General features: G+C 44.0%; 2 protein-coding genes across 5 annotated transcripts; one reads left to right on the top strand and one right to left on the bottom strand.

The window, feature by feature from the left end:
• The first annotated feature begins 26 nt into the window (after nt 1-26).
• On the top strand, nt 27-12,666 carry LOC136432544 (tubulin-specific chaperone E-like). Its single transcript, XM_066423906.1, has 16 exons — nt 27-231; nt 1,047-1,131; nt 1,539-1,742; nt 2,056-2,141; nt 2,684-2,783; nt 4,608-4,710; nt 4,967-5,043; nt 5,826-5,921; nt 6,590-6,654; nt 7,297-7,361; nt 8,334-8,486; nt 9,152-9,305; nt 9,762-9,827; nt 10,318-10,374; nt 11,244-11,335; nt 11,749-12,666. The coding sequence occupies exons 1-16, from the start codon at nt 144-146 to the stop codon at nt 11,857-11,859; spliced, it is 1,602 nt and encodes a 533-aa protein (XP_066280003.1). The 5' UTR covers nt 27-143; the 3' UTR covers nt 11,860-12,666.
• A 7,946-nt stretch (nt 12,667-20,612) lies between these two features.
• LOC136432545 (uncharacterized) lies at nt 20,613-22,889 on the bottom strand. Of its 4 annotated transcripts, none has more exons than XM_066423910.1 (3): nt 22,645-22,889; nt 22,006-22,142; nt 20,613-21,678 (listed from the first exon to the last, which is right to left on the bottom strand). In XM_066423910.1, exons 2-3 carry the CDS (start codon nt 22,138-22,140, stop codon nt 21,385-21,387), a joined length of 429 nt encoding a protein of 142 aa, XP_066280007.1. In that variant the 5' UTR covers nt 22,141-22,142; nt 22,645-22,889; the 3' UTR covers nt 20,613-21,384. The 4 variants fall into 4 exon arrangements, with proteins under 4 accessions (XP_066280007.1, XP_066280006.1, XP_066280005.1 ...); XM_066423909.1 differs by having other exon boundaries at nt 22,006-22,148; XM_066423908.1 differs by having other exon boundaries at nt 22,006-22,148; nt 22,601-22,889.
• Nucleotides 22,890-24,565: the final 1,676 nt, after the last annotated feature.

Here is a 24,565-nt window from a genome sequence, read left to right on the forward strand (position 1 = left end):
CATCAGTAGAGTGGTATGTCCCATACTTTACTTCCGGGTCAGGTCAAAGCGCGTAAGTTCTATTTTCAGTTGTGACCAGTGTGTTTTTTATTTGCCGGTTAAGTGTGAAAAGTCACTGGTGTTAGTACGAGTAACGTTAGAACATGGCAGACATTACCGTCGGCTCCAGGATTATCTGTGACGGAAACTACGGGACGGTGAGATATCTGGGAGAGGTGCCGCCAACCAAAGGTACGTGCGACTTGTTTACTCTCCAAGCAGAGGTTGGGCTGGCTGGTTTTTGACTGTTTTTAGACGTTTTTGTCGAGCTTTCTATTTTGTCACGTTATCTTTTTGTCATCAGCATACACAGTAACGACTTGATCAGAAAAGGCTGGTAAAGTTAGAACTGGCCAAATTGGGGAAAGAAAGGCTTCGTCATGACAGTTCGGGTGACCTAATTTTTTTGTTTGTTAGTTAATTACATGTATGAATTAAACCGCAAAAATCAGTGTTGGGACTTTTATCATTTTGCTCAAAAAAAGAAAGTACTAGAAATTATGCACCAGAGAGCCTAAAAAAATAATGGGGAGCCTCCCCTCCTAGTCCTAGCTCCTCTTAGCCGTGGTGACTAACGAAGGGAGTTTTTTCTTGATATTACATATACAGTATAAGAAGGGATTAGTATATGTAATATCAAGAAAAAACTCCCTTCGTTAGTCGCTACGGCTAAGCTCCTCTTTGACCAGACCCCGCCTCCTCCCAATAATTTGCAACAGGAGGGGGTACCTCCCTTCAGGCTTCACTCCCCGTTGCAAAGGTGACAAACCGTGATCCTACAGGCCTACACTACAGGACTTGCCTTCATTCCCAAAGATGTGTCTGTTATGTGTGTGTGTGTGCCTATGTGTGTGTGTGTGTTTGTATCTGTGTGCATGTTTCTTTGTGTGCGTGTGTGTGTGTGTGTGTGTCACAGTGTGTGTGTGCATCTATGTATTTGTGTGTTTGTGTAATGAATCAGAAACTATATACATTATGATAGCATCTGTCTAACCCACGTGCACTAGGCCAGTGGTTTGGAGTGGAGTGGGATGATCCCAGCAGAGGCAAACATGACGGAGCTCATGAAGGGGTCAGGTACTTCCATTGCAGGTAACTTACAGCTCTTCTGAACACAAGTTTACATTTGAACACAAGTACTGTATATATGTAACTTGTCCAGGAAACTCTAGCTATAGGATTGTGCCTAAATCCATGATCCAGAGTCCATTTTACTTGTTGAAAAGAGCCAGATTAATCACCGGGTACAATGAACTGATGTAAATACTATACATATACATGTAGCATCCGTCTTTTCTGTCATGACCAGTGGACGATTACCTCAACTGTACATGGCATTTTTCTTCTCTGTCAGGACTAGTAGAAGATTAGTTCAACTGGTTCGAGAACACTTTGAAATTCTTTCTTTGTATCTGTATCTATGTATAGCCGGTATAACCACCCTTCGATGTTACTGTAATTATAACACACCAGCTTTCTTTTTCTTATTACCTGACCAGGCACCCAACAGGAGGCTCGTTTGTCCGTGAAAAGAAGGTGGACCCCGAGAGACAGACGTGTTACGAGGCGCTGAAGGATAAGTACGGTTTGGCGTCGGACGGAGACACGGGCGTCAACGAGGAAGACCTGTACGTCATCGGCAGGTCGGCGAAAAAGGTCATGGTGGAAATGGTTGGAGCTGAGAAGGTGTCCAAACAACAAAGGTTTGAGCCATGTGGTTAAGTTTGCTTTGCTTCTTCTTAATCTTATGATATGTGTACCGTACTGTAAATAGAGGTCTTGTGTTTGGGGAGAGCCATACCACACACACGTTAAAGAACCCACCACACCTTTCGAAAAAGAGTAGGGGCATGCCCCGGTGTGTGATGGTCCAAATCCTTCTTTCTGCAGCTGGAGTTAATGATTCACTAGTATAGCTACAAATCTTTAAAAATTTGATGCTCAAAGTGTCTGCCTGCATAGTTGAGATCTTTTGTTTTATTGTTCCTGGATTAACTTTGAACTTGTTTTCTGCAGCCATGAAAAGCTGATTGAAGTTGACCTGAGAGACCACAAGATTGTCAGTGCCGGACCAGATGGCATTCTCCAGACAACCGCACCAAGTAAGGTCCTGAGTACTGCAGTATACTAGTAGTTGTTCAGGATATCCAATACTATTACTGTAACAGCTCTATGGGTTTGGAATGTAACACATAATAAAGTATACATGCAACTAGAATGATTTATGAAAGAGAATTGTTGAGCTAAGGCCACACTTATTTGGTTCTAAGATTTTTGCAGGCATTTACTGGAACAGGTAGACAAAATAAAGAATAAACTAATAGTAATGGCTAATTAACATATCGTTGAATGACTTTTGATACATTAAAACCATATGTTATTATCAATATATTACCGTTTTGGGTTGTTTCATATCTTGAGTGATGCATGTGATTTTTCCTTTTTTGTTTTCGTTTTTTTCAAATTAGACAAAAATATGAAGTGACAAATCCAAGCAGCAAGAAATCAAACTGCAGCTCAGGTCTGTTCTTAAGTAAAGAGTTAAGATCTTGAGGTTACTCTGTTTGTTATGTAAGAAATAGTCTTAAAAGGAAGTCATGACTAGCAATTCTTATGGTTCTATCCTTCCGAACTTTCCTTCCAGACATCACAGAACTGAACTTGTCTAAGAACCTGCTCCCGTCTTGGGAGGAAGTTGCCAAAATTACGTCCCAGTTGCACTGTCTGGAGATGCTTCATGTCAGGTGAGCTTCTCCTTTGTACTTCATCAGTTTTTCTTCTTCATTATCGTCATCATGAGCTAAACCTCGTTAGACTGAGGGATTGTTGGACCATTAGGAGGTTATAGGGGGGTTGGACAACCACAACTAATAAAGGGTTAATGACCGGCCCCGAGGTGTATATGGTGTCATAACGCCTGGTCATGTGCTATAACCACCGATCAAAACCACCTCATAACCCCCCCCCCCCCTACATAATGGAATAGGTGAACGGGTGTTCAATGTATTGAACACCACTTGAGATTCATTCAACACCACTTGTGGGACTTTTATGGCATTATGGCGTCATAACCGATATGGAATGGAGGCTTCTGATTGGTCGACGACATCTGGCTATGTGATAATTAAGGGTTAATGACCCGCCCCGAGGTGTATATGGTGTCATAACGCCTGGTCATGTGCTATAACCACCGAATAAAACCACCGAGTGAGCGAAGCGAACGAGGTGGTTTTATGAGGTGGTTATAGCACATGACCAGGCGTTATGACACCATATACACCGAGGAACAGGCGGGTCATTAACGTTATTATCACAAAGCCTATCCAAACTGACCCATATAAGAGAGACAAATTTCTGTATAATACATAGATTCTTTATTTAATACTATACATGTAAAATCAATCCATTGTACATATGATCTTCATATAATCCAATGTAAACAAGCGGTGACTTGTCTTCGAGCCCACACGGTTATAAATTGACAGGTTGTTAGACGCCTAGGTGTGGTAAGAATCGTACATGTTTACCTCCCCTTTGCCGCAAGTTGTAGTTTCCCCGGATAATTATTACTCAAGCCGGAAAAAAATCCCACAGAAGCGTACACATATCGAGCCGAGATCATTGTAGGTACAAACCTGTAAGAATTTGGGCGATTTTGACCGTAATTCTTTCGATGCCAACACATCGGTTTCGGAAAGTTACGTAGAGTAGAGTAGAGTAGAGTAGAGTAGATCCATTCGGCCAGGCAGGAAGATTATAGAGAGTGTTCGTGACTTGGGCCATGGGGAGGGGGGCGTTTGTTTTGAACAAGACGACATCACTTTGCCAGTAATACTTTTAATTTTCGTCAGGTAAAACCCCTCAGAAACGTGAACATACCGGTCTGGGGTCCTCTTGGGTAGAAACGTAGGAGGTTTCATGGGCGATTTCTTTGTCTGCCATGATTTGCTACTTCGGGAAATACAAATTATGTGATGAGTGGGGAGTTGTGCCCGCTGCTTCTTGTTGGTCACACTCGTCAGCTTCCTTGCCCCTCAGCTGCTGAAGTATGTTCCTGGGCGTCTTCCCCAACTTCCCATGACCCGAAAACTGACTCTAAGTCGGCGTCTGACAGTTCCTTGACGAAAAACTGTGGTACTCTTATGGCGGACGTTCGAACGCGTTCTGCTAACGATCGCCTGATCTGGGCCGGTTCCACTTTGACGGCGGGGGTGTGAAAAATATTGTTTTTGGTCCTTCCGTTTGAATTTTACTTGAATTAAATTTTTTTTCCTTTTTCATGAATTCTTCATGTATTCTTAGGACATTTGGGGGAATTTTAAGACAATAAAGATATTTTAAACAAGGTTAAGAAAAAGATTCATCAAAAAGATACCCCCATCTACAAAATGCAACGGTTTTGTTATGGCATGACGTCAATAAGTGGTGTGTTATGGCGTGATAACAGACCACTTATTGTGGGCAATGGAGGCTTCTGATTGGTCGACACCATCTGGCCATGTGATAATTGAATATAATAATCTTCTTATAATTGTGTTGAATGTCTCACACTGTTGCTCTGTTGTTAGTGAGAATATGTTAGAGCTACCAGAGGACCCTGCTAGCCTGTCTCCAGCACTGCAGACTGTCAAGATTGTTTTCTACAACAGAGTCCAGCTCCAAACAGAACAGGTAAGGCACGTTTCTATAGTTTAACTTTAAGAACAAGGCCTATTTTTCATGTATCCCTTCGGGCATAATTTTTATGTAGTACTGTTAATGCATTTAAGTTTGTGTGATTTTAATTTCGAGGTAGAGAGAAAATGGAGTGTTTGCAGTGGTTTAAAGTTTGCGTTTGAGACAGTAGTAGACAAGGTGGTAGGTGTTCATTAACTTCCTTATTTAGCTAAACCGGTTCAGATCACTTTCACTTTTTTCTTCCGACCAGTTGCTGAGATGTTCTTCCATGTGGCCGGCTCTTCGGGAACTCCACATCTGTTTCAACAACATCACAGTGCTAGATAGGTGCGTACTGGTACTGGCTTTTTTTTCTTTCTGATTTTTTGGGGTCAAATTATATCCATGAAATATGTAAGAAACTTTGTCAACATCTTCCAACATCTTTTCCGAGAAAACTGCTGTGTTTTAAGAGAGTGTCTATTGCCGAGCATTATTGGAAAAAAAGAACTACAAAATGTATAAATAGTATTGGAATGAGCAGACCTAGTTTACTCTTTGATTGTCTTCCATCCTGTTAATGTTACAGAGTTCATACACACTCACACACACTCTCACATGCACCTGCTTACATACACACACACTCACATGCACCCACTCAGTGACACATACACAAACACACGCGTGCACACACACATACACTGTCCGTTCTAAGGAAACCAATAGGTCTTGACTCCCTTGTACGTCTAGGAACTCTCAGAAAGGATTGGTTAAGTCCATGACGCCAGTTGTTGAGAACCCTCCAGGTTCGGTCCCGATACCCTATTCCATAGACTTGACAGACAAAGATCATGAGAGCAAACAGAAGTTTAATGCACACTCTCTGACTCTTGACACCAGAACAGGGCTGTCTCCAGCTTTAGATTTTTCCGTCCTACTCATTCTTTGCGATCCAATGTTTTAATATTCATTGTTTAATCTGTCATTACAAGCCTAAAAATATGAAGACAGCGCTGCACCAGAGTGACCCCTTCAGGGTTCTTCCACTCTCCAAAAGGGGTGTTCATACAATGTCATGAAGTTCACAGGACATAATGAGTGGGTTCATAACAATGTCCCTCTCCCCACAGACTGGGGGCCCAGTTCCCTGCCCTGACCCTGCTCAACCTGGAGGGGAACCTGTTACACGACTGGCAGGAAGTGCTGAAACTGGGGGGCATGAAGAGGTCAGGATGTGGCAGTTGTTATTGTGGATAGAAAACTTTGTGGCAACAAAATCTTTACTGAATACATGACTTTGTATAAAATTTAAGACAGTTAAAACTGCCCAAGAAGACCACTCAGGGGTCTGATAAAATCTGGTCCTTTCTATAGTGACCACCTGTAGTGACCACCACTGTGACTAGTGACCACCTGTTCACTGGTGGTCACCAACAAGTAAAAGGTGGTCATTTGTACAGGTTTGACAGTTAATGTTATTCAATGTACATGTTGTGTACCTACCGCCAGTGTTCTCAATCATATTGAGGTTCCCAATTGTCTTCATGTGTACATGCGGATGTGTTAAAAAAACTGTTCATCAATATGCATGTATTGTATTATTTAGGTGAAATGTTCGCATTCAAACTGTAACTGTTACAGTAGAAATGGAAATGCCAATGTTATTATAACAATTTTGTCCACAATTCATTTCGGAGTTACAGATAACTTTGCCTGTGAGGAAGAATTAATTTTTCAATGCATTATATTTATAAATATTAACCAAAATGCCAATGTGACATACATGTATATTGCAGTCTTGTGGTTTGGCAAAAGTAAAGCATACAAATGAACAGCATTGCAACATAGATTTTCTGTATGTTTCTCAAAGTATTATATGTTTTCATCCAACTAGTCTGGAGACCCTGATAGTGAACGATACAGGCCTGACCCGAATTGCCTTCAAAGACACGAGTGTTGGTTGGTACCTGCTACTCCTGTATACTGTAAATCACTATGTCTTTAATATAGCGGTCGGTAATTTTAGCGGTTGGGGGAAAAGGGAGTAACAAGTTCACTGCATTTAATTTCAACGGTGGGAACAAACATTACCGTCTCAAATATTAGTGATGAAATATTTGCAATAATTAAATTTTAGCGGTTGACTAGTTACCGTTAAATTAGCTAAAATCAAGTTACAGTTAACAAATCAAGAATTACAGTACTAGTATATAGTTCTATTTTGGCACCCCTTCCTAGTTGTTCACGTTTTTCCATTCAGTCATGCTGTCAAAGTTCAAAATCAAACTTTGAAATGTAAAACAACCTGATTTGACTTTATCTGGTACATGTAGTATTAAGTTCTATCGAAGGCTCCTTTTTTTAAAATTTCGCCTACCCGCTCTCTTTGAATGTTCTGCTAATAAAACCCAAGACATTGAATTGATGTGGCCTTATCAGGCATGTTTTAACCTTCTCCCTGCTGCCTACCGGTAACACCAATAGAGAATGGGGTGCCAAATGGCTACTTCAGCGTGCTAAAGGTTAAACCAATGGAAGCTATGTAGCACATTTTCATGAGTAACAAATGTGTTGGTAAGTTTTTTCTTTTATCAATTTCAGGTGAGAAAACTGACCTGTTTCCCTGCCTCAAGTCTATCTCCATAAGTAGGAATAAGCTCCAAAATGTAGGTGTATTTTACATGTTGAAGTTTTGTCTTTGATATAAATGGCACCTATTGTGTCATTCTTCATTTTGCTCCTACTCTCTTGTAAAGACACATATATTCTCATGCACCCATGGCCAGTTTTCATGCACTTAACCTCAAGTGGCTTTGGACTTTGGAAAATAAAAAAAATAAAATTTACGATACAGAAGAAGGCTAGAAAGCCAACATTTGAGAGGAAAAGGAGAAATTATACTCCCCTTCTCTCCTAAATGGACTTTACTACCAAAATTACCCTCATGCAAAAAATAAGCTACATGTATAAAGCTGAACTACATTTTGATGATAACAGTTTGATAGAAAGAACAATCATTATGGCTTGTAGAATTTTGGAAAATTGACGCAAAAGATTGTCCTATTTGAAGGACATAAATATATCTTGTCTACATGTATGTATATATATACTCACTGGTATATTTCAATTGAATGTCAGGAATCAGGAATTTTGGGGTTGCTCTTATAAGGACTTTATGTTGATGAAGATTATAGACATCCAGGTAATAAGATTTGCCCAATGATAGTCACTCAAGCAACTGGATAAAATTTGACCGTTTCCATATTTCATCCAGTTTCTTGTCTGACTACAATAATTCACTTTATCTTCATGGTGTAAGGAAAATGAACATTTTCACTGAACTTAACTTCACCGTGGCTGCAAGTGATTAACAAAACTGATGTCTGAAGGAATAAAAATGATAGCAACTGTTTAGAGGTTTTTTTCATGCCGGTGATGATAAGTTCATGGTACAGACAGTGATGATAAGGTCACGGTACAGAGGTGGCCATGAAAAAAAATAGTGAAGTTCATAAAGTTACAGTGAAAGAAACAAGAATTACAGTAACGTTATTTGGCGCATCTTAATTTCTTTGTCAAATACCAATTGAAATCACTTCTGAATCATCAGTTTTTCTATCTACTCGTGCCTTCCTCAGTGGGAGGACATCAATGAGTTGAACAAGTTGCAGTGCCTGGAGGAGTTGGAATGTCGCAGTAACCCAGTCCTGAGCCTGGATACGGACAAAATGGCGGTGAGGCTGTGGCTGATCGCAAGGATAGGAGGCCTGAGGGTCTGCAACAGGAGTCAGGTGGGTCGGGTTTAGTCTGCGTAACGCAAACTCAGCTGTCCGGGGCTGTAATGGCCCCTCCCCGTAGCACAAGATGTTGGGCCAACCTAGGGATGTCTCCAGCTTTTAATTCTTTTCCGTCACACTCATTATTTGGGAGCTAATGTGATGAATTTTTCTTGTTAAATACGTCATTTTAAGCTGATGGAGATAAATTTTCATCAATTTGATTATAAGACGTACACAAAATGATGATGATGATTTCCATAGGTTTCAGTTAGAATTTGCCTAGCTCTCTTATTGAAATTGAAATTCAATCTGCTTGTAGGTTTTTTGTGCGTTTGGTGCTCATTACTTTGTTTTCCCATTAACAATCGATGCCGCCGACAATCGAGTCTGATGATTGATTTGAATGAAGCTCTTGTGACACTTTTGTTCATTGTAGGGTGGGTTTAACGTATTCCATTCATTGTACACATGTTTTTTACTTATAATTTAGCCGACATTTTAATAACCGCACGTCACGTTTGTGACCGCATTCTTCACACTGCGATAGCAATACCTTGCTGCAGTGTGGAAGTATAACCAGTCAGTATCGCCCTGGGGAAGGTGACAGTCACCGAAACGTTGAGGTAAAAACACTCACCAACCAGATGGAACTATTCACGGTATCTTGTTTGCTGTAGGTTGCAGTGAAAGAGCGGGAGACTGCGGAGTTTGACTACATTAAGAAATACGGGCTTGAATGGCTGGCCGCTGGAGGAGACCCAGAACCAGACAAGAACAAACCCTCTCTGAAGTTCCAGCAGACTCATCCAAGATTTGCAGAAATCATTGCAAGTCAGTAGTGGTACCAATAACTCTTTCATTTAAATTTGTGTACTATTTAGTCATTCATTCAATCCACATTGCAGTTATCACCATCTATTAATGTTCCTTACTTCAGAGATCGAAATTCATTTCCGGGAAAAATGCAGGTCCACAGAAAAAAATTAGGGTGCACAACATGAAATAAAGTAGAATGTCAGCAAATATCAGATTGCACCGATGCATCCACTGTCAACAATTAGGTGCACATGCAACCACTATTTTGAGCCCAGTTACATGACTTTTGTACAGTAACTCTTTACAGTAATTATGCAAAACAAAGGTAATATACTAGATGCTAACCACTACCTGATACATATGGGATATGCACAGTGTGCACCATGTCCTTACTTAGAGCATACACATAAACATTGATGGTGCAGCTTTGAACTTCACAATCTAATCTTAGCTTCTTTCTTGCCTTCTCAGAGCACGGTGCTCCAAACAAGATGGAGTTGGAACCAGTCACTACAGCTCTGAAGAAGACTCTCCTTTGTATCCTTTACTGGAATGACATACATGCGCATGTACATGTATCAACTTGAAGGTAGATACATTTAGTAGCATGCATAGTACAGTGATTAGTGACTCTGCTTCTGGAGTCTGGACCTAGAAGTCGTGAGTTTGAATCCCGGCTGTGTCACGCACCTGACATGCAATGGAAAGGGTTGCAGTCCTTATGGGCCGGGATGTTAAGCCATCAGATCCGCTGTTCATAGTGCTTGTTGAAAAGACGTAGGAAATTTTCCTGGTACAATGAATTGGTAAATACTGTACATGGCATCTCTCTTCTTTGTCACAACCAGTGGAAGGGTAGACTTTTTTCAGTGAGCTAAACTGGATCGAGATCACCTCTAATTTTGTGCACACTTTTCACGAAATTGCTAAAATCAGTGTGTGTGCTTACAATCTTTCCTGTAACAGTAATTTTTCAGTATTAGGATGAAGAATATGTTGAAAAGCTGAACCTTAACTTTCTGTGCAGCTGTGAAAATAGTTTGTCCATCAAGAGGGGACAAAGTGTTCAACAAGAAGGTCCCAGGTATGGAATACATGTACTTGTATCTGTCAGGGTAGACTTGATCAGGATTCTCAGAATGTGTTAGGGTGGTACAATAGGACAATATAAAATCTCTTTCCTGTTTTGTTTCGGTTTTAATTAACCCTTGTCATGCAGTACCCCTATATATATGGGTTACAAATTACAGGACTTTTATGTGGGTCCCGTATATGTACGGGTTGGGGATATTCTTCAGCTGAACGCATCGCATCACAGCGAAACTCACCGAATGCAAATTAAAGTAACTACCACTATGCCACAGCAGCACAGAAAAAGTCAAGGGAAAATGACCTGATTATGAAATCAACTTAATGAAATAATTTGCATAAGAAATGCCAGCAGGACAAGGGTCAAAGTTCAGTGTAAAGCTGATTGGCATTTTACCAATTTCAAATGTTCCTAACATCCCACAGGTAGCACTAGCTATTGTAATATCTGTATATCTATTCTGTCAAGCTTGATTTAGTTGGAATTATTATTAGTCGGTTTATTATGTTTATAATTTATGTTAATCATTATGTTTGCGTTTCTTCATTCATATTTACATTATGCTCAGTTTATTTAATAAGTTACTTATATTTGTAATTTATGATTACTTCTGGTTTCCTGTCTACTAGATCCAGATTATGTTTTCAGTTATGTTAACCTCTGACCTCTCACGTTTATTTTTGATTTCACCACATTTGTTTTGTTGAATTCTTAGTTAACCAATTGTATAGTTTTTGTTTCATTTTATTTATTTGTTAAGGGACTCCAGGAAGAATTATAAGTGCATATTGTATATCACTAATGGAGATCTAAATAAAACAAACAAACAAACAAACAATAATATCTGATTGTATGTCCCACAGGTACCATGACAGTGCAGAAGTTGAAGATCTTGATCCAACGACTTACCAAGGCCAACTTTTCTGATCTGAAGTTGTCGTACACCAGTGGCAAGGTAAGCCATCCCTGACTTTTACTCCTGATGTATTGTATTGTGTTAATAGGCTTCTTCATATTGATAATTAATGAAAGTATTATGTAAGAATTCACCAGTGATTGGTCAAGCTTTCATTAGGTGTAGATACATGTACCTCAAAACTTTGGTTAAATTATTTTTTTTCCCTTAAGTTCAAGTCAAATTCTGTATCTGTAAAGCCGGTTTAACCGCTCTTTGGCATATCATACCAGGCACGCAGCACGGAAATAGCTGGTTACATTACACTGAATGACCTGTCACACCTTACCTTTGCACATCTATCTACAATCATTGATGAAACTATTCAGGGGGATTTTGTTTTTATTTAAAGGTGATTATGTTCTGTGTTTGTGTGAAGAACCTTGTTATTCAAAATCCTTCCGTTTCTGTAGGAAGATCAAGAGGAGAAACAAGAGATTGAGCTGGACAACGACATGCGAGACCTGAACTTCTACTCCATAGAGAACAACGATGTCATCTTGGTGCAGGAGGAATCCAGCTGACCTGGGATGGCTTCCTCTTCCTATTGTCAGCTTGTTGTCGTAGATCTTTCTAGGGAAACTGTTACAGTAGTATACATACTGTAAATTCTTTTACTTTTGCAGTGGTTTTATCCTGCGGCAGAAGGTTTTTACTGTTGTAAATTTACTGTTGAAACTATTTTGTAGTACAATGGAAAAGCACATTCTTGGTGTCAATAAAACCACTGAAAAGGTTTTAATATTTACAGTACCGTAGTAGTGCTAGACACCTACCACAGCCGTGTTTGTGAATCATTAGCAATGGCAAACAATTAATGTAGAAGTAGCAGAAGTATACATGTATACTAAAGCTTCAATCCTTTTGATGCATTTAATTAAAATGTTGACAGGATTTTCAATGCTATGCAAGGTTTTAAACTATTATAAATACATTCCTGTCACAATTGTGATAAACATATAGCATTGTTTAACAATCACATATTGGACTCCAAAAACCTCTTTGAAATTGCTGATGCTGGACGTACCAGTACCGACCCTGTCTGAGATGCAGAAAGTAGTTAACAACGACGTACAGTGAAATTATTGTGGATTAAAATGAGGAAGTGGGGAATTCTAAAAGGCAAGATGAATACATAAATTGTAAAGGCCCCCAATGTGCGAAATGCAGGAAGAACAAGATGGAAGAGGCTATGATTGTGAAGAAGGCATCAGATGTTAATTGTGAAATGCTACCTGGATGACGACCACACACTACATTACAGTCACTTGTATTCAGTGGCCTCACAAAGGCTTCAGTTTCTTCAGGGGCACATGTTTAAATAAAACCTATAAAAACTAGAAAGGCCGTCATTTGCCCCTGAGCAAATACAGCATGTTTAGCCATACTCCTCCCCATGCAAGAAGTGGGCTGTCCCAAAATAATACCTGGGCAAATCGAAATATTAACTGCATGTAGAAAGGCAACATTTGCGAGAGCATCATACTTTGCCAATCTCCCTCCCGATGCATAAATTGACTGTTCCAAAATCACCCGTGCAAAAAAATTATCTCTACAAGTTCTGCGAGACCCCAAGAGCTTCTTACTGCAAAGGCTTGCGTGTGCTCCTGCAATATGACCTCAGGTGACCTAAATAGAACACGCGTTCTTTGGCCAGTAGCAAATGGAACGCGGGGATCCTTAGATAGAACATGGATTCCTTGGCCAGCAGCAAATAGCTATAGAACATGGAACGGGGATATCACTTTTGGCCTGTTTTTGGTCTGAAAATGGGCCCAAAAGTCCCCAAAATGAAGCATTCTGAAGTGATGTACACCAGAATTGTGATTGAAGTCCTGTAGGGACATGTTCAATGCACCCTTGTACCGAATTTCAGGTCACTTGCTTGCAAAACCAGGGCACAGGAGCCCAAAATATAAAAATTGTCTAAAAATGCCCCAAAAAACCTCCATAAAAATGATTTTAATGCCTGTTTCAACAAAATAAAAAAATCGCATGAGGGTATTTGCCATCTTTACCTACATGCCAAATTTCAGGCCGTTTGGCCCAAAAATGACGGAGTAGATTCCATTTGAAGATATGGCAGGAGAAGAAGAAGAAGAAGAAGAACGTGAACAAAAACAATATGTTGAGCCATACTAGGTATGGCTAAACATAAATATAATGTGATATACTGTCCACTTGCTGGGCTTGCACAAGACTCATCCTGGAAACAACGAAAAAGTTGAGAATGTGAAAAAAATCTCAATAAATCAGTCTGAATGAATGTGTTTGTCCATTTTGTTTGGGATGAAATATCTGAAGTGATCTGCATAAATAAGCTGTTTAGAATCTACAATACTATGGGGGAGAGGTATACTGTAAGACTCCAATCATGGTAGTCAAAGACGATAGGAGACGACTGTGACGGGAAGAAGGTCTATAATCAGGAACACAACATAGAACAAAGAATCTCTCTCTCTTGGGTCGTACCACTCTCCGCCCGGGGGGTGGCGGCTTCAACTATTCGAACTTTACACTCTTCCCCCCTATCTAAAATGAAATTCTCCTGAATTTCAAACAAGTTATGTGTATCTTTAACATCCTGTATCTTTGTTTTAAACATACCCAACATTAATAACAGCTAACGACTTCTCTTTCTTTAACATCCTGTATCTTTGTTTTAAACATAACCAACGTTAATAACAGCTAACGACTTCTCTTTCTTTAACATCCTGTATCTTTGTTTTAAACATAACCAACGTTAATAACAGCTAACGACTTCTTTTTCTTTGGCATGACTACTATGCGTGGACAACATAATTCCGTGACAAACAGTTCTAACTGTATTCTAGCAGGTATAGAATTTGACATGGAATGTTCTGGTATCTAACACAGGTTGCTTCGTGAACTCAAGTCCCAGTGTTGTAAGTCCTAGCATCTGGTCGACGAGAATACCTCTGACATAGTCCAGGTTAAGCGGCGGCACTTTAGTCCATAACACAGTCAGCGAACCTTGATGGTCTGGTTACTCGGCGGCCATGCCGTGTGGTGTGCTGATTAGTGTCTCCTACAGAAGTCGCCTGTTGAGGAGCTTGGTCCTCAAAGCTGTCGCACACCAGTTGTGACGTCGGCGCGTCGCCGGTGGGCACCGGCTGACGATCCCGATGCTGCGCCACGGTTGGCAGTGTGTAGCAAGGCTTCAGTCTGTTATAATGCACTATTTTCCTGCGGTTGCTTCGAGCGTCCTTGATCCTGTATGTAACCCCCGGTTCTCCATCGGAGTGTAGTCGTTCCATGACTACAAATGGACCTTTCCAACGGGGTTTGAGTTTTCGGCGTAGCGCCGTAGGATCGTTGACCCACACCTTGTCGCCTGTCTTGTATGGCCTGTGGGACGTAGTGGAGTCGTATGCAGCTTTCTGGCGACTGCTTGCTCGTTGCATGTTTTGTCTTGCGTGCGCGAAGGCTGTGCGAAGACTGCTTGTCAGAGTTTTGACGTACGACCTTGCCGTGGTTGTGGGCGGCGCTCCCGGTGGGGTCGTGCCAAATATCACATCAGCGGGAAGATTTGCCTCCCTCCCATGGGCGAGGAGGAAGGGCGTGTAGCCGGTGGAGGCGTGCACAGATGTGTTATATGCCAGTAGAACATGAGAGAGATGGTCGTCCCAGTCGTCGCCCATAGGCGATACATACTTCGAGAGCATTGCTTTCAACGTTCGATTGAAGCGCTCCACTAGTCCATCCCCTTGGGGATGGTAGGGCGTTGTGCGGCTTTTGGCGATACCCAGTGTAGCGTACAGTTCTTTCATTAAATCTGCCTCGAACTGACGACCTTGGTCGGAGTGCAGAGAGGACGGGACACCATGTTCTCTGATGTAGTGGGTAAAGAGGACTTGAGCCACTGTAGGGGCATCTTGGCGCGGAATAGCATAGGCGTTAGCATATTTAGTGAAGAAGTCCTGTAACACTAGGCAGTACCGATTTCCCTTTTTTGATTTCGGAAGTTCGGTCAAGTCCATGGCCACCTTCTTGAACGGGCCATCGGCCCGAATGGGTTTCAGAGGTGCTCGAGCTGAGGGTGTCGGTGCTGTCCTTGTGGCACAATGTTGGCAGGCGCGACACCACCTCTTGACGTCTTGGTTCATGCCCGGCCAGTAGAAGCGGATATATACCCTTCTCAGTGTTTTTGTGATTCCCAAGTGTCCCGAGCAAGAGCCATTGTGAAGTTCCTGCAGAATGGCGGGCCTTAGGCTTGCAGGTGCCACCCGTTGATAGATCACGTGGCAATTTGCGTTGGGTTTCCACCGTCGGTACAGGACACCGCGTTTGACCACGAGCGAATGGTACTGGTCCCACAAGGCTTTCAGAGATCGGCCTCGTCGACTGATGGTGTGCCATGGGGGCCTGCCCTGGCGTTGTCTCTTCCATTGTATGATTTCTGAAATATCCTGATCCGCCTCTTGTGCCTGTTGTACCTTATGAGGTAACGAGTGTCCGTCGGGGGAATCCGTCGGCGGGGGCGGCAGTTGACCATCAGGCGGATCGTCAAGTGGCACTGTTGGCTGTTCGGCCGAAGGATCGTGGGGTAGGGTCGGTGGTTGGTCGACAGCGGCCACTGACGCTGGCAGGCGCGATAGAGCATCGGCACGGGGTAACAAGTGTTCATCTGGGGGATCCGTTGGCGGGGGCGGCAGTTGACCATCAGGAGGGTTGTCAAGTGGCGCTGTTGGCTGTTCAGCCGAAGGATCTTGGGGTAGGGTCGGTGGTTGGTCGACAGTAGCCACTGACGCGGGCAGGCGCGAGAGAGCATCGGCGTTGCTGTTGGCTTTTCCCGCACGGTAGGTAAGGTCGAACTCGTATGTAGACAGTTCCACAGCCCATCTAGAACGCCGTCCTGTTGGATCGTGCGTAGTGAGCTTGTTGGACCACCCGAGTAAGGGCTTGTGGTCAGTCATGACAGTAAAGCGCCGTCCCGCGAGGTAGGTGCGGAAGTGACGGATGCTCCACACGACGGCCCACATCTCTCGGTCGAACGTAGCCCATCGTCTCCCTTGTGCAGTGAGCGTACAACTGGCGTATGCGACCACTTGTTCGCCACGGTCGGTGGTCTGGGATAGCACTGCTCCAACTGCGGAATCCGACGCATCAGTGTGTAGCGTAAATGGTCGGCTGAAATCTGGGTATGCCAAGATCGGTGGAGACGTCAACGCTTCCCGTAGGGTCTCGAAGGCTGCCTGACAATCTGATGACCAGGAAAAGGATGAGCCCTTTCTTGTCAGGACGTGCAGAGGCTCGGCAATCTTGGCGAAGTGGTGTACGAATTTCCGATAGTAGGACGCCAGCCCTAAGAAGGATCTTACGTGAGCGATTGAGGTAGGGGTAGGCCAATTGCGGACTTTGTCCGTGTTGGTTGGATCGGGTTGGACGCCATGTCGGGAAACCACGTGGCCAAGGAAGTGGACTTTTGGCTGCGCAAACTTGCACTTCTCGGCGTTGAGTTTCAAGTTGGCAGAACGGAATCGGGAAAGAACTTCCTCCAGGACCGTGAGATGATCCTCGAATGTGCGTGAAAAGAGGATAATGTCATCAAGGTAGGCTAGACATGACCTCCAGTCTAATCCTGCCAGGAGGAGTTCCATTAACCGCTGAAATGTCGACGGCGCGTTCGTGAGGCCGAACGCCATGACTGTGAATTGGTACAGGCCACGGCCAGTGGTGAAGGCCGTCTTCTCACGATCGTCCGGATGGACGGGGACCTGCCAGTACCCGGCCGTCATGTCCAATGTTGTGAAGTATGCTGAGCCCGACAGGGCATCGATGGTGTCGTCCGTCCGGGGTAGGGGATGAGCATCCTTGACAGTTGCGTGGTTCAATTTTCGATAGTCGACACAGAAGCGATGGGTGCCATTTTTCTTTCGGACCAGGACTACGGGTGCGGCCCATGGGCTCTGACTGGGCTCTACCACACCCGCATCCAGCATCTCTGCGACTTGGCGTTGTACCTCGGCCTGGCGGTGGATGGGCATTCTGTGTGGTCGTTGTTTAATTGGCCGGTCATCATGGGTAAGTATGCGGTGTTGAGCGAGGGACGTGCGACCTCTGTCCCCTGGATGACGACTGAAAACGTCAGAATAACGCTGGAGGAGGTCAGAGAGTTGGCACGCCTCATCCGGGGAAAGGTGGGTGGTGTCGACACTGGGAGGAGTGGTGCTGGCCAAAGGATCTTGTTCGGCGATGTCATCATCGTCTAATGGCAGGAAGGATCCCAGTGGCATGGCTGCTTTCAGCGTGACAGGTTCATCTGATGTGTTGGTCACCTCACAAACGGTTTCAGAGTTGTTGACTGTGGCGACAGTTCTGGCAATGGCGAACCCTTTGTCGGTGTAGGGGCGTGGTTCCAATAAACCAGCGTAGTCATTAGGGATGGGGCGTGTCGCCATAAGGCGGACCGGTATCGCCATGACAGAATGCGGGGGCACTAAGGTGGTGCGACATACAGCGGCATGGCAAACTGTGGGAAGCAGCTGAGATGACGTTAGGAGTGGTAGGGGTTGTCCTCCGATAGTCAGTGTACCCCTGCCAGCATCAAGGATGGCCTGTTGGGAAACGCAGAAGTCCCAACCGAGGAGGGCAGGTTGGTCTGCATCACGGACGACATGGACGGGATGAGTTGCTTCACGGTCGCCCAGGTGGATGTGTAGGTCAATAACCCCAATAGTGTCCAACACTTGACCGGTGACTGACCGTGCCGGAGTAAATTGCTTCATCAGGGGACGACACCGCAGATGGGGGATGGAGTTATACAATTGTTCGCTAATGAGGGAAATGGCTGATCCTGTGTCAATAAGTGTGTTCGTGGCTGACCCCTCCAAGATGGCGGAAATGTGGGATGTGGGCGGGAATCGGTGGGAGGGGTGCTGTGACGGGGCCTGCGGTTGGTCTACTGATGCCCGGCCCGCGGCATCAGAGGAAGGTCGTTTCCCTGGTCAGCAAAACGGACTGATCTGGAAGGTGAGCGGGAGTGGTTGCGGTCTGAAGACGGCTGGCGGTATGGAGAGCGAGACCGCGAGTCAGTGGAGTGATGGTACGGGGAGTTGGGGCGGTCTGAAGACGACTGGTGGTATGGAGAGCGAGACCGCGAGCCAGTGGAGTGACGGTACGGGGAGTTGGCGCGGTCTGAAGACGGCTGGCGGTATGGCGAGCGAGAACCCCAGTCAGTGGAGTGACGGTACGGGGAGTTGTGGCGGACATTGTCCGATGGGTGAGATGGGGAACGGGCACGAGTGTCGGTAGTTCCGCGGTATGGTGAACGCGAACGGCTGTTGGCGAAGGAACCGTTACGGTACGGCGAGCGGGAACGATCGGCAGGCGGTTGGCGGAAAGGTGAGGTGGAACCGGGGCGGGCTTCGTAGTAGGGCCTGGGTGCTGGGGACAGATGCTGGCTTCGGAACAGTTCGGTGAGGATAGAGACCTGCTCGGTCAGGGTGGCCACGGCTGTGTGCAAATCGTCTCGCTGGACGGCATTCACCGGTTGCTCTCGAGTTTCCCGCGGGGCAGAGGCGGCCACTGCTTGCTCGTAGAGAGTGGCAATCTCTGCAGCCTCTTCGATGGTGGCAGGGTTTCGCTCCATCACTCGGAGGCGCGTGGCAGCATCAATGCCTTGTGTAAAGTATTGGAGGGCAACCCCCTTGATGGCTGGCTCGTTGTAGCGTTTTGACGCGTTTTGATGCGTTGTAGCGTATGCACGCCGGACCAGTTCTTCTAGTTCTGCTGCGAATACGATGAATGACTCACCAGGTTGGCGTTTCCGTTGCGCTAGGGATTGTTGGAAACTGAAGGTAAACCTGTCTTGCGAAAAGGCATGTGACAGCATCCCGAGGAGGTTGGTGTAATCGCGGCGGATGTCCTGCTGGAGGCTCTGGAAGTATGTTAATGCAGGTCCATCCAGGAAGGTGGGGAGGATACGTGCTCGTACGTCAGGGGTGTACTGATGGGCGTCTGCGTAAACCTCAAATTTTCCAAGCCAGACATGGAAGTCTTCCTCCCCCTTGCCAAGGAAGTGTGCTGGTAGGTGCGTTTTGAGGTGTAGTGGGGCAGCTGGAACCGGCCCGGAACCTGTCTGTGGTGCGGGTGGTGGTGGTTGTTTCCATGTAGCACCTGACGACATACCGGGTGGTGGAAGTTGGTATGTAGCACCTGCGTACGTACCGGGTGGTGGTGGCGGTTGTTTCCATGTAGCACCTGACGACATACCGGGTGGTGGTAGTTGGTATGTAGCACCTGCGGACGTACCGGGTGGTGGTGGTGGCTGTTTCCATGTAGCACCTGACGACATACCGGGTGGTGGTAGCTGGTGTGTAGCACCTGCGGACGTACCGGGTGGTGGTGGTGGTTTGACTGTGGCACCTGGAGCTGTACCGGGTGTTGGAAGTCGGTGTGTAGCACCTACCAAAGTACCGGGTGGTGGTGGTTGGTATGTAGCACCTGCCGAAGTACCGGGTGGTGGTGGTTGTTGGAATGTGGCACCTAATTCTAACGATGTACTAGGTGGTGGTGGTTGCTGGGCTGTAGCACCTGAAGGCGTAGGAGCGGTTAAAGCTGGTCCGGGGAACCGCTGTGTGAGACCCGCCTGAGTAGGCAAAGCCACTAGAGGTGCACGTGAGTTTGTCGATGTCATCGGGTTATAATGAGGAAACGAAACTTCAGAGTCAATGAAAAATTCCCCCGGATTGTTAGTCGATGTCATACGACGAGATAGCCCAAGCTACGGACGAACGGGAATGTGGCAGTAGCCTACCTTCTGTTGGGAAGAGTACAGGTTTCAGAACAGAACGCATGCCATGTGGTCCGGGGGGGAGGGGGGCATCGGCCAGACGGAGCTGCGGGAAGCGATTTTTCCGGCAGGGACGAGTAAGATTAGAGGTGCATCGACGGAGAAGGTTCGAACACCGCTGCCATCAGTGTAAGACTCCAATCATGGTAGTCAAAGACGATAGGAGACGACTGTGACGGGAAGAAGGTCTATAATCAGGAACACAACATAGAACAAAGAATCTCTCTCTCTTGGGTCGTACCACTCTCCGCCCGGGGGGTGGCGGCTTCAACTATTCGAACTTTACAATACCATATGTACTGACAAATTTCCAAAAACATTCTAAACATTTGTGGGATTTTCAAAATCCCTTTACTATGTTATGCCTAATGCATAAATGTACATAAACAGACCCATATTTCTAATGACTGTATATGAATGTGGGTAAAAGACGGCATTGTTTACCAAGAATACCGATAGATGTCTTTTTTTTGCTGTTTTATTCATGTACATGTATTGTTCTGTTACAAATACACATAATCAGTCATATTCATAATAACTTCATGTCAATGGAGGAAAATGCTATACACATTGGAAAGTAGAAATACCCATGGACACCCACATTTAAGTCAACAAATATGTTTTCTGTAACCTTAGAGTTCATGTAAATACAATAAATCACATACATGAGAAAAGTATAATTCATTCTTGTTCTGCCTGGTCCTGCTCAGAACATGGGGCTGGTTCATTATTGTGCCGATCTGGTGCTGGTCAGGACATGGGGCTGGTTCATTATTGAACTGCCTGGTCAGGACATGGGGCTGGCTCATTATTGTGCTGCCTGGTCCTTGTAAGGGCATGGGGCTGGTTCATTAATGCACTGGCTGCTCCTGGTCAGGACATGGGGCTGGTTCATTATTGTGCCGATCTGGTGCCGGTCAGGGCATGGCGCTAGTTCATTGATGTACTGTCTGCTCCTGGTCAGAACATGGGGCTGGTTCATTACTTTCTGGTCCTGGTCAGGACATGGGGCTGGTTCATTATTGTACTGCCTGGTCCTGGTCAGGACATGGGGCTGGTTCATTAGTGTACTGCCTGGTCCTGGTCAGGACATGGGGCTGGTTCATTAGTGTACTGCCTGGTCCTGGTCAGGACATGGGGCTGGTTCATTAGTGTACTGCCTGGTCCTTGTAAGGGCATGGGGCTGGTTCATTAGTGTACTGCCTGGTCCTTGTAAGGGCATGGGGCTGGTTCATTATTGTGCTGCCTGGTCCATGACTCTGATAGGCAACAAGATACGGTTTTGATTCATCTCCACTATTCTTCCATTCATAACCATCTCCTCCAGAATCATGTAGGCCTTGTCCAGATTGAACATGATGTCCAGTTCACAAACTTTGTCAAAATACTTGTCATACGTTTCCACTATGTTGTGGATAAGTTCTAAGATGGCAAGTTCATTTTCAGTGTGGTCTACTCCAACGATGAAGTAGAGTGATGCATATCTCCTGTACACCAACTTGAAGTTCTTGTATTCCAAGAAGGAACACTGTAAGAAAGGTGGGATGATAATTAATAAACACAAATAAGCATCATCACATTTATGTACTTTTATCATGTACAACTCCTGCATGTATATCCACCGACATAGGTTAATTCCTTTGTACTTCATTCCAGGAGCAAGACCAAACCATCTGTACATGATGATAATGAATCAATAAAACTGGTAACCAATAATGATCTGTAGCTCTAAATATTGGTAGGATAAATTTAAGCCTTGTAGTATTGTTGTTTGATAGTTTTTGCCATACATTGCACCATCTAAATCAAGATACTAACTTAAAAAAATATCCCAGGTACTGATACAACATCCTACCTGACTGTCTTCCCTGGCCAGACATTTCCTGATGATGTCCCTCTCGATGGAGACGCGCTCGTGTTCGGGATGTTCATAGTATTGTGCCAGGCGCGTCTGGCCCTGTTTGTTAACCAGCAGGATGAACTTCAACATGACTGAAACTAAGAAAAGTTGGAAGATGTCTCCTCACAAATATGCAAATAATTCATGCCATGCTACATTTGTCTGTTCACAAATATGCAAATTAATCATGCTGTGCTCAGGCGTCATTTTAAAAAATCAAAACTTTTGAATTGTCCTCATGTTGGGTCTCAATGCTACAATAAACAGTAAACAATAAAACAAATCTGTCTTAATGTTAAAATTTTTTTCTTTTGTTCTCAATGTTTAAGACTTCAAATCTGACATGCAGGTTACACTCAGTGGCAGGACTTGGGTCAAATGTCGCTTCTATCGGTGGACCTGACCGCTTTTTCCGGAAACCCCCAAAGGATGAGCATAACTTTTCGAGAGTGAGTAACATTTTCAGCAAAGTACGGTAAGTCGACAAACGTGATGCCAGCATTGAAATGGCATTGGAGACTGCAATTAAATAAAATATCATACCATTTACCTCTGTCGGGATATAACGTTACCGGTAAAAGGTTATCTGTTTACCGGTGTGGAAAGGCTTCTTGGTCGGGAACGTTACTCGAAGGTACGTATGACGAGCAGGCTTTTTAGCGAAACCTGATGAAACCCCGACCCGTGAAATCTGGACGGGCTTTGGCACAAAAGATATTGCAGTCAGGTCTAAATGTCTAGCTCCACCAAGGACCCTTCTTGGCTCCAAAAACGTCTTACAATCACCGCTGAGCTGTGACTCTGGCCGCTCGCTTCACTTCCCATCGGCTGCTCCTGTTACCTTTGACCTCTTCACGCACACACGGTGCCATTTGGTGACGTCATAGATTTACGGTTTGCCTAACTTAATCGCGCACCTAGCGGCCCGCTCGACTGACTGCACCTGGGAAGCCAACCAGTCCCTGGCGTCTTAGGAAAAGCGTCCTTTTACCCTCGCTGGTATCGTCTTCTACAAACTCCTAACAAATCACAGGAACTGCTCATTATCATTTGATCTAAAAAAACAAAATGAAAAAATGAAATGAAAATAAAATAAAAAAGATAAAATGAGAAAGTTGAATAGATAAAGACATTATTGAAACAGTGTAGCCTTTTTTCATTAAGAATAAAGATAAGGTTCTAATGAGCATATATAATTTACATGAAATCTTTTCATCCGAAATTAACGTAAGATATGTTGCAAGTTTAAGTACACTATCCCTCTTATCAAGACAATTCTGGAAATGACATCGAAATATACAATCTATGACTAATCATATTCACATTTGCATATAACCTACAAATGTCACAAGAGTATGAAATTATTTACCACTTCAGTTGTATAACGTATACAACTTTATCATTGCTTATCCAAATTATGCCCTGATTTGCATAATTCGTAGCCATTGATATTTCTTCTGACCCAATGACATTTGTGATGAGAGCTTATTATTCGCAACACAAATGAAATATGAATTTTCCTTATGAATTATGCAAATGAAGCCACGATTTGCATAATTTGAAGCCACGATTTGCATAATTCACATCTTCACCCAAGTCACCCGCAACTCAAAAACAAGATCAATTCATCTCGTCTTGAGTTATCCTTTTTTAAGTTCCCAACAAAAATGAGCCTGCAGGTTCAACAGAAGCCTCTATGGGGGCAAAAGTTATGTTTATAGATTTATTATTTCAATGAGAAATTCAATCATTTAATCTGTATCTTTGTTATGGTTGGTCTTACCCTAGTCTTCCCTGAATGATACATAAAAAGCGGACATCACTACAAAGGTCGAACAAACAAAGAAACAAACAAACACCACATCTCACCGCACCTAAGCCCTCAGTTGAAATCATTACCATGTTGAGAACATTTGCACCAAAACAATAGATATAACTCTCATATCTATGTCAGGGTAGAGATCATAGTGATAAAATTCAAAGATACTTAGTAGTCAGAAGTTTTCAACTTCGATTCATGTCACTGTAGATCAGTGGATTGATGTTAAATTAGGGATTTATGAATGGGAGACTATCCTAACACTGGCATTGCTATCCTCCTTAGCCTGGAGTCCAGCCTTATTAGCTTTCCGTTCGCTACCCAAGCTCCGCTCCTCGAGAAGAGGAGCTTGGGTAGCGAACGGAAAGCTAATAAGGCTGGACTCCAGGCTCAGAATCCTCCTCGGATCTTCTGTCGAAGCCAATGGGGATCTCTACGGGTAGAATCGGCGATTATATGATAAAACATTTGGTATTCAGTATTTTGTACCTTTGTTTATCAACTTCTTAGTTATGAAATATGCAACTTGATTTTCTGTCACTTCTGTAAAATTTGACATGCCTATATGATTGCATTTTTCTTTAGTGGTCTTTAGTTAGTCTGTTGGTTTTCCTCATCTATCTATCTATCTATAATGATTAGGTTTTTTTTCTACGTTTGACCTTATTTGCCTATGTATGTGTACATGTAACGGGA

This window comes from Branchiostoma lanceolatum, chromosome 4 (genome assembly GCF_035083965.1).
Source record: "Branchiostoma lanceolatum isolate klBraLanc5 chromosome 4, klBraLanc5.hap2, whole genome shotgun sequence".
Classification (NCBI taxonomy): Eukaryota; Metazoa; Chordata; class Leptocardii; order Amphioxiformes; family Branchiostomatidae; genus Branchiostoma; species Branchiostoma lanceolatum.

Excerpts from the sequence above, each read along its gene's own strand:
- LOC136432544 (XM_066423906.1), top strand. The coding sequence starts at position 144 with ATGGCAGACATTACCGTCGGCTCCAGGATTATCTGTGACGGAAACTAC. Across the intron at positions 2,142-2,683 it reads TCTCCAGACAACCGCACCAA|ACATCACAGAACTGAACTTG; the intron begins GTAAGGTCCTGA and ends CTTTCCTTCCAG. Across the intron at positions 5,922-6,589 it reads AAACTGGGGGGCATGAAGAG|TCTGGAGACCCTGATAGTGA; the intron begins GTCAGGATGTGG and ends TCATCCAACTAG.
- LOC136432545 (XM_066423910.1), bottom strand. The coding sequence starts at position 22,140 with ATGTTGAAGTTCATCCTGCTGGTTAACAAACAGGGCCAGACGCGCCTG. Across the intron at positions 21,679-22,005 it reads TGGCCAGGGAAGACAGTCAG|TGTTCCTTCTTGGAATACAA; the intron begins GTAGGATGTTGT and ends CCTTTCTTACAG.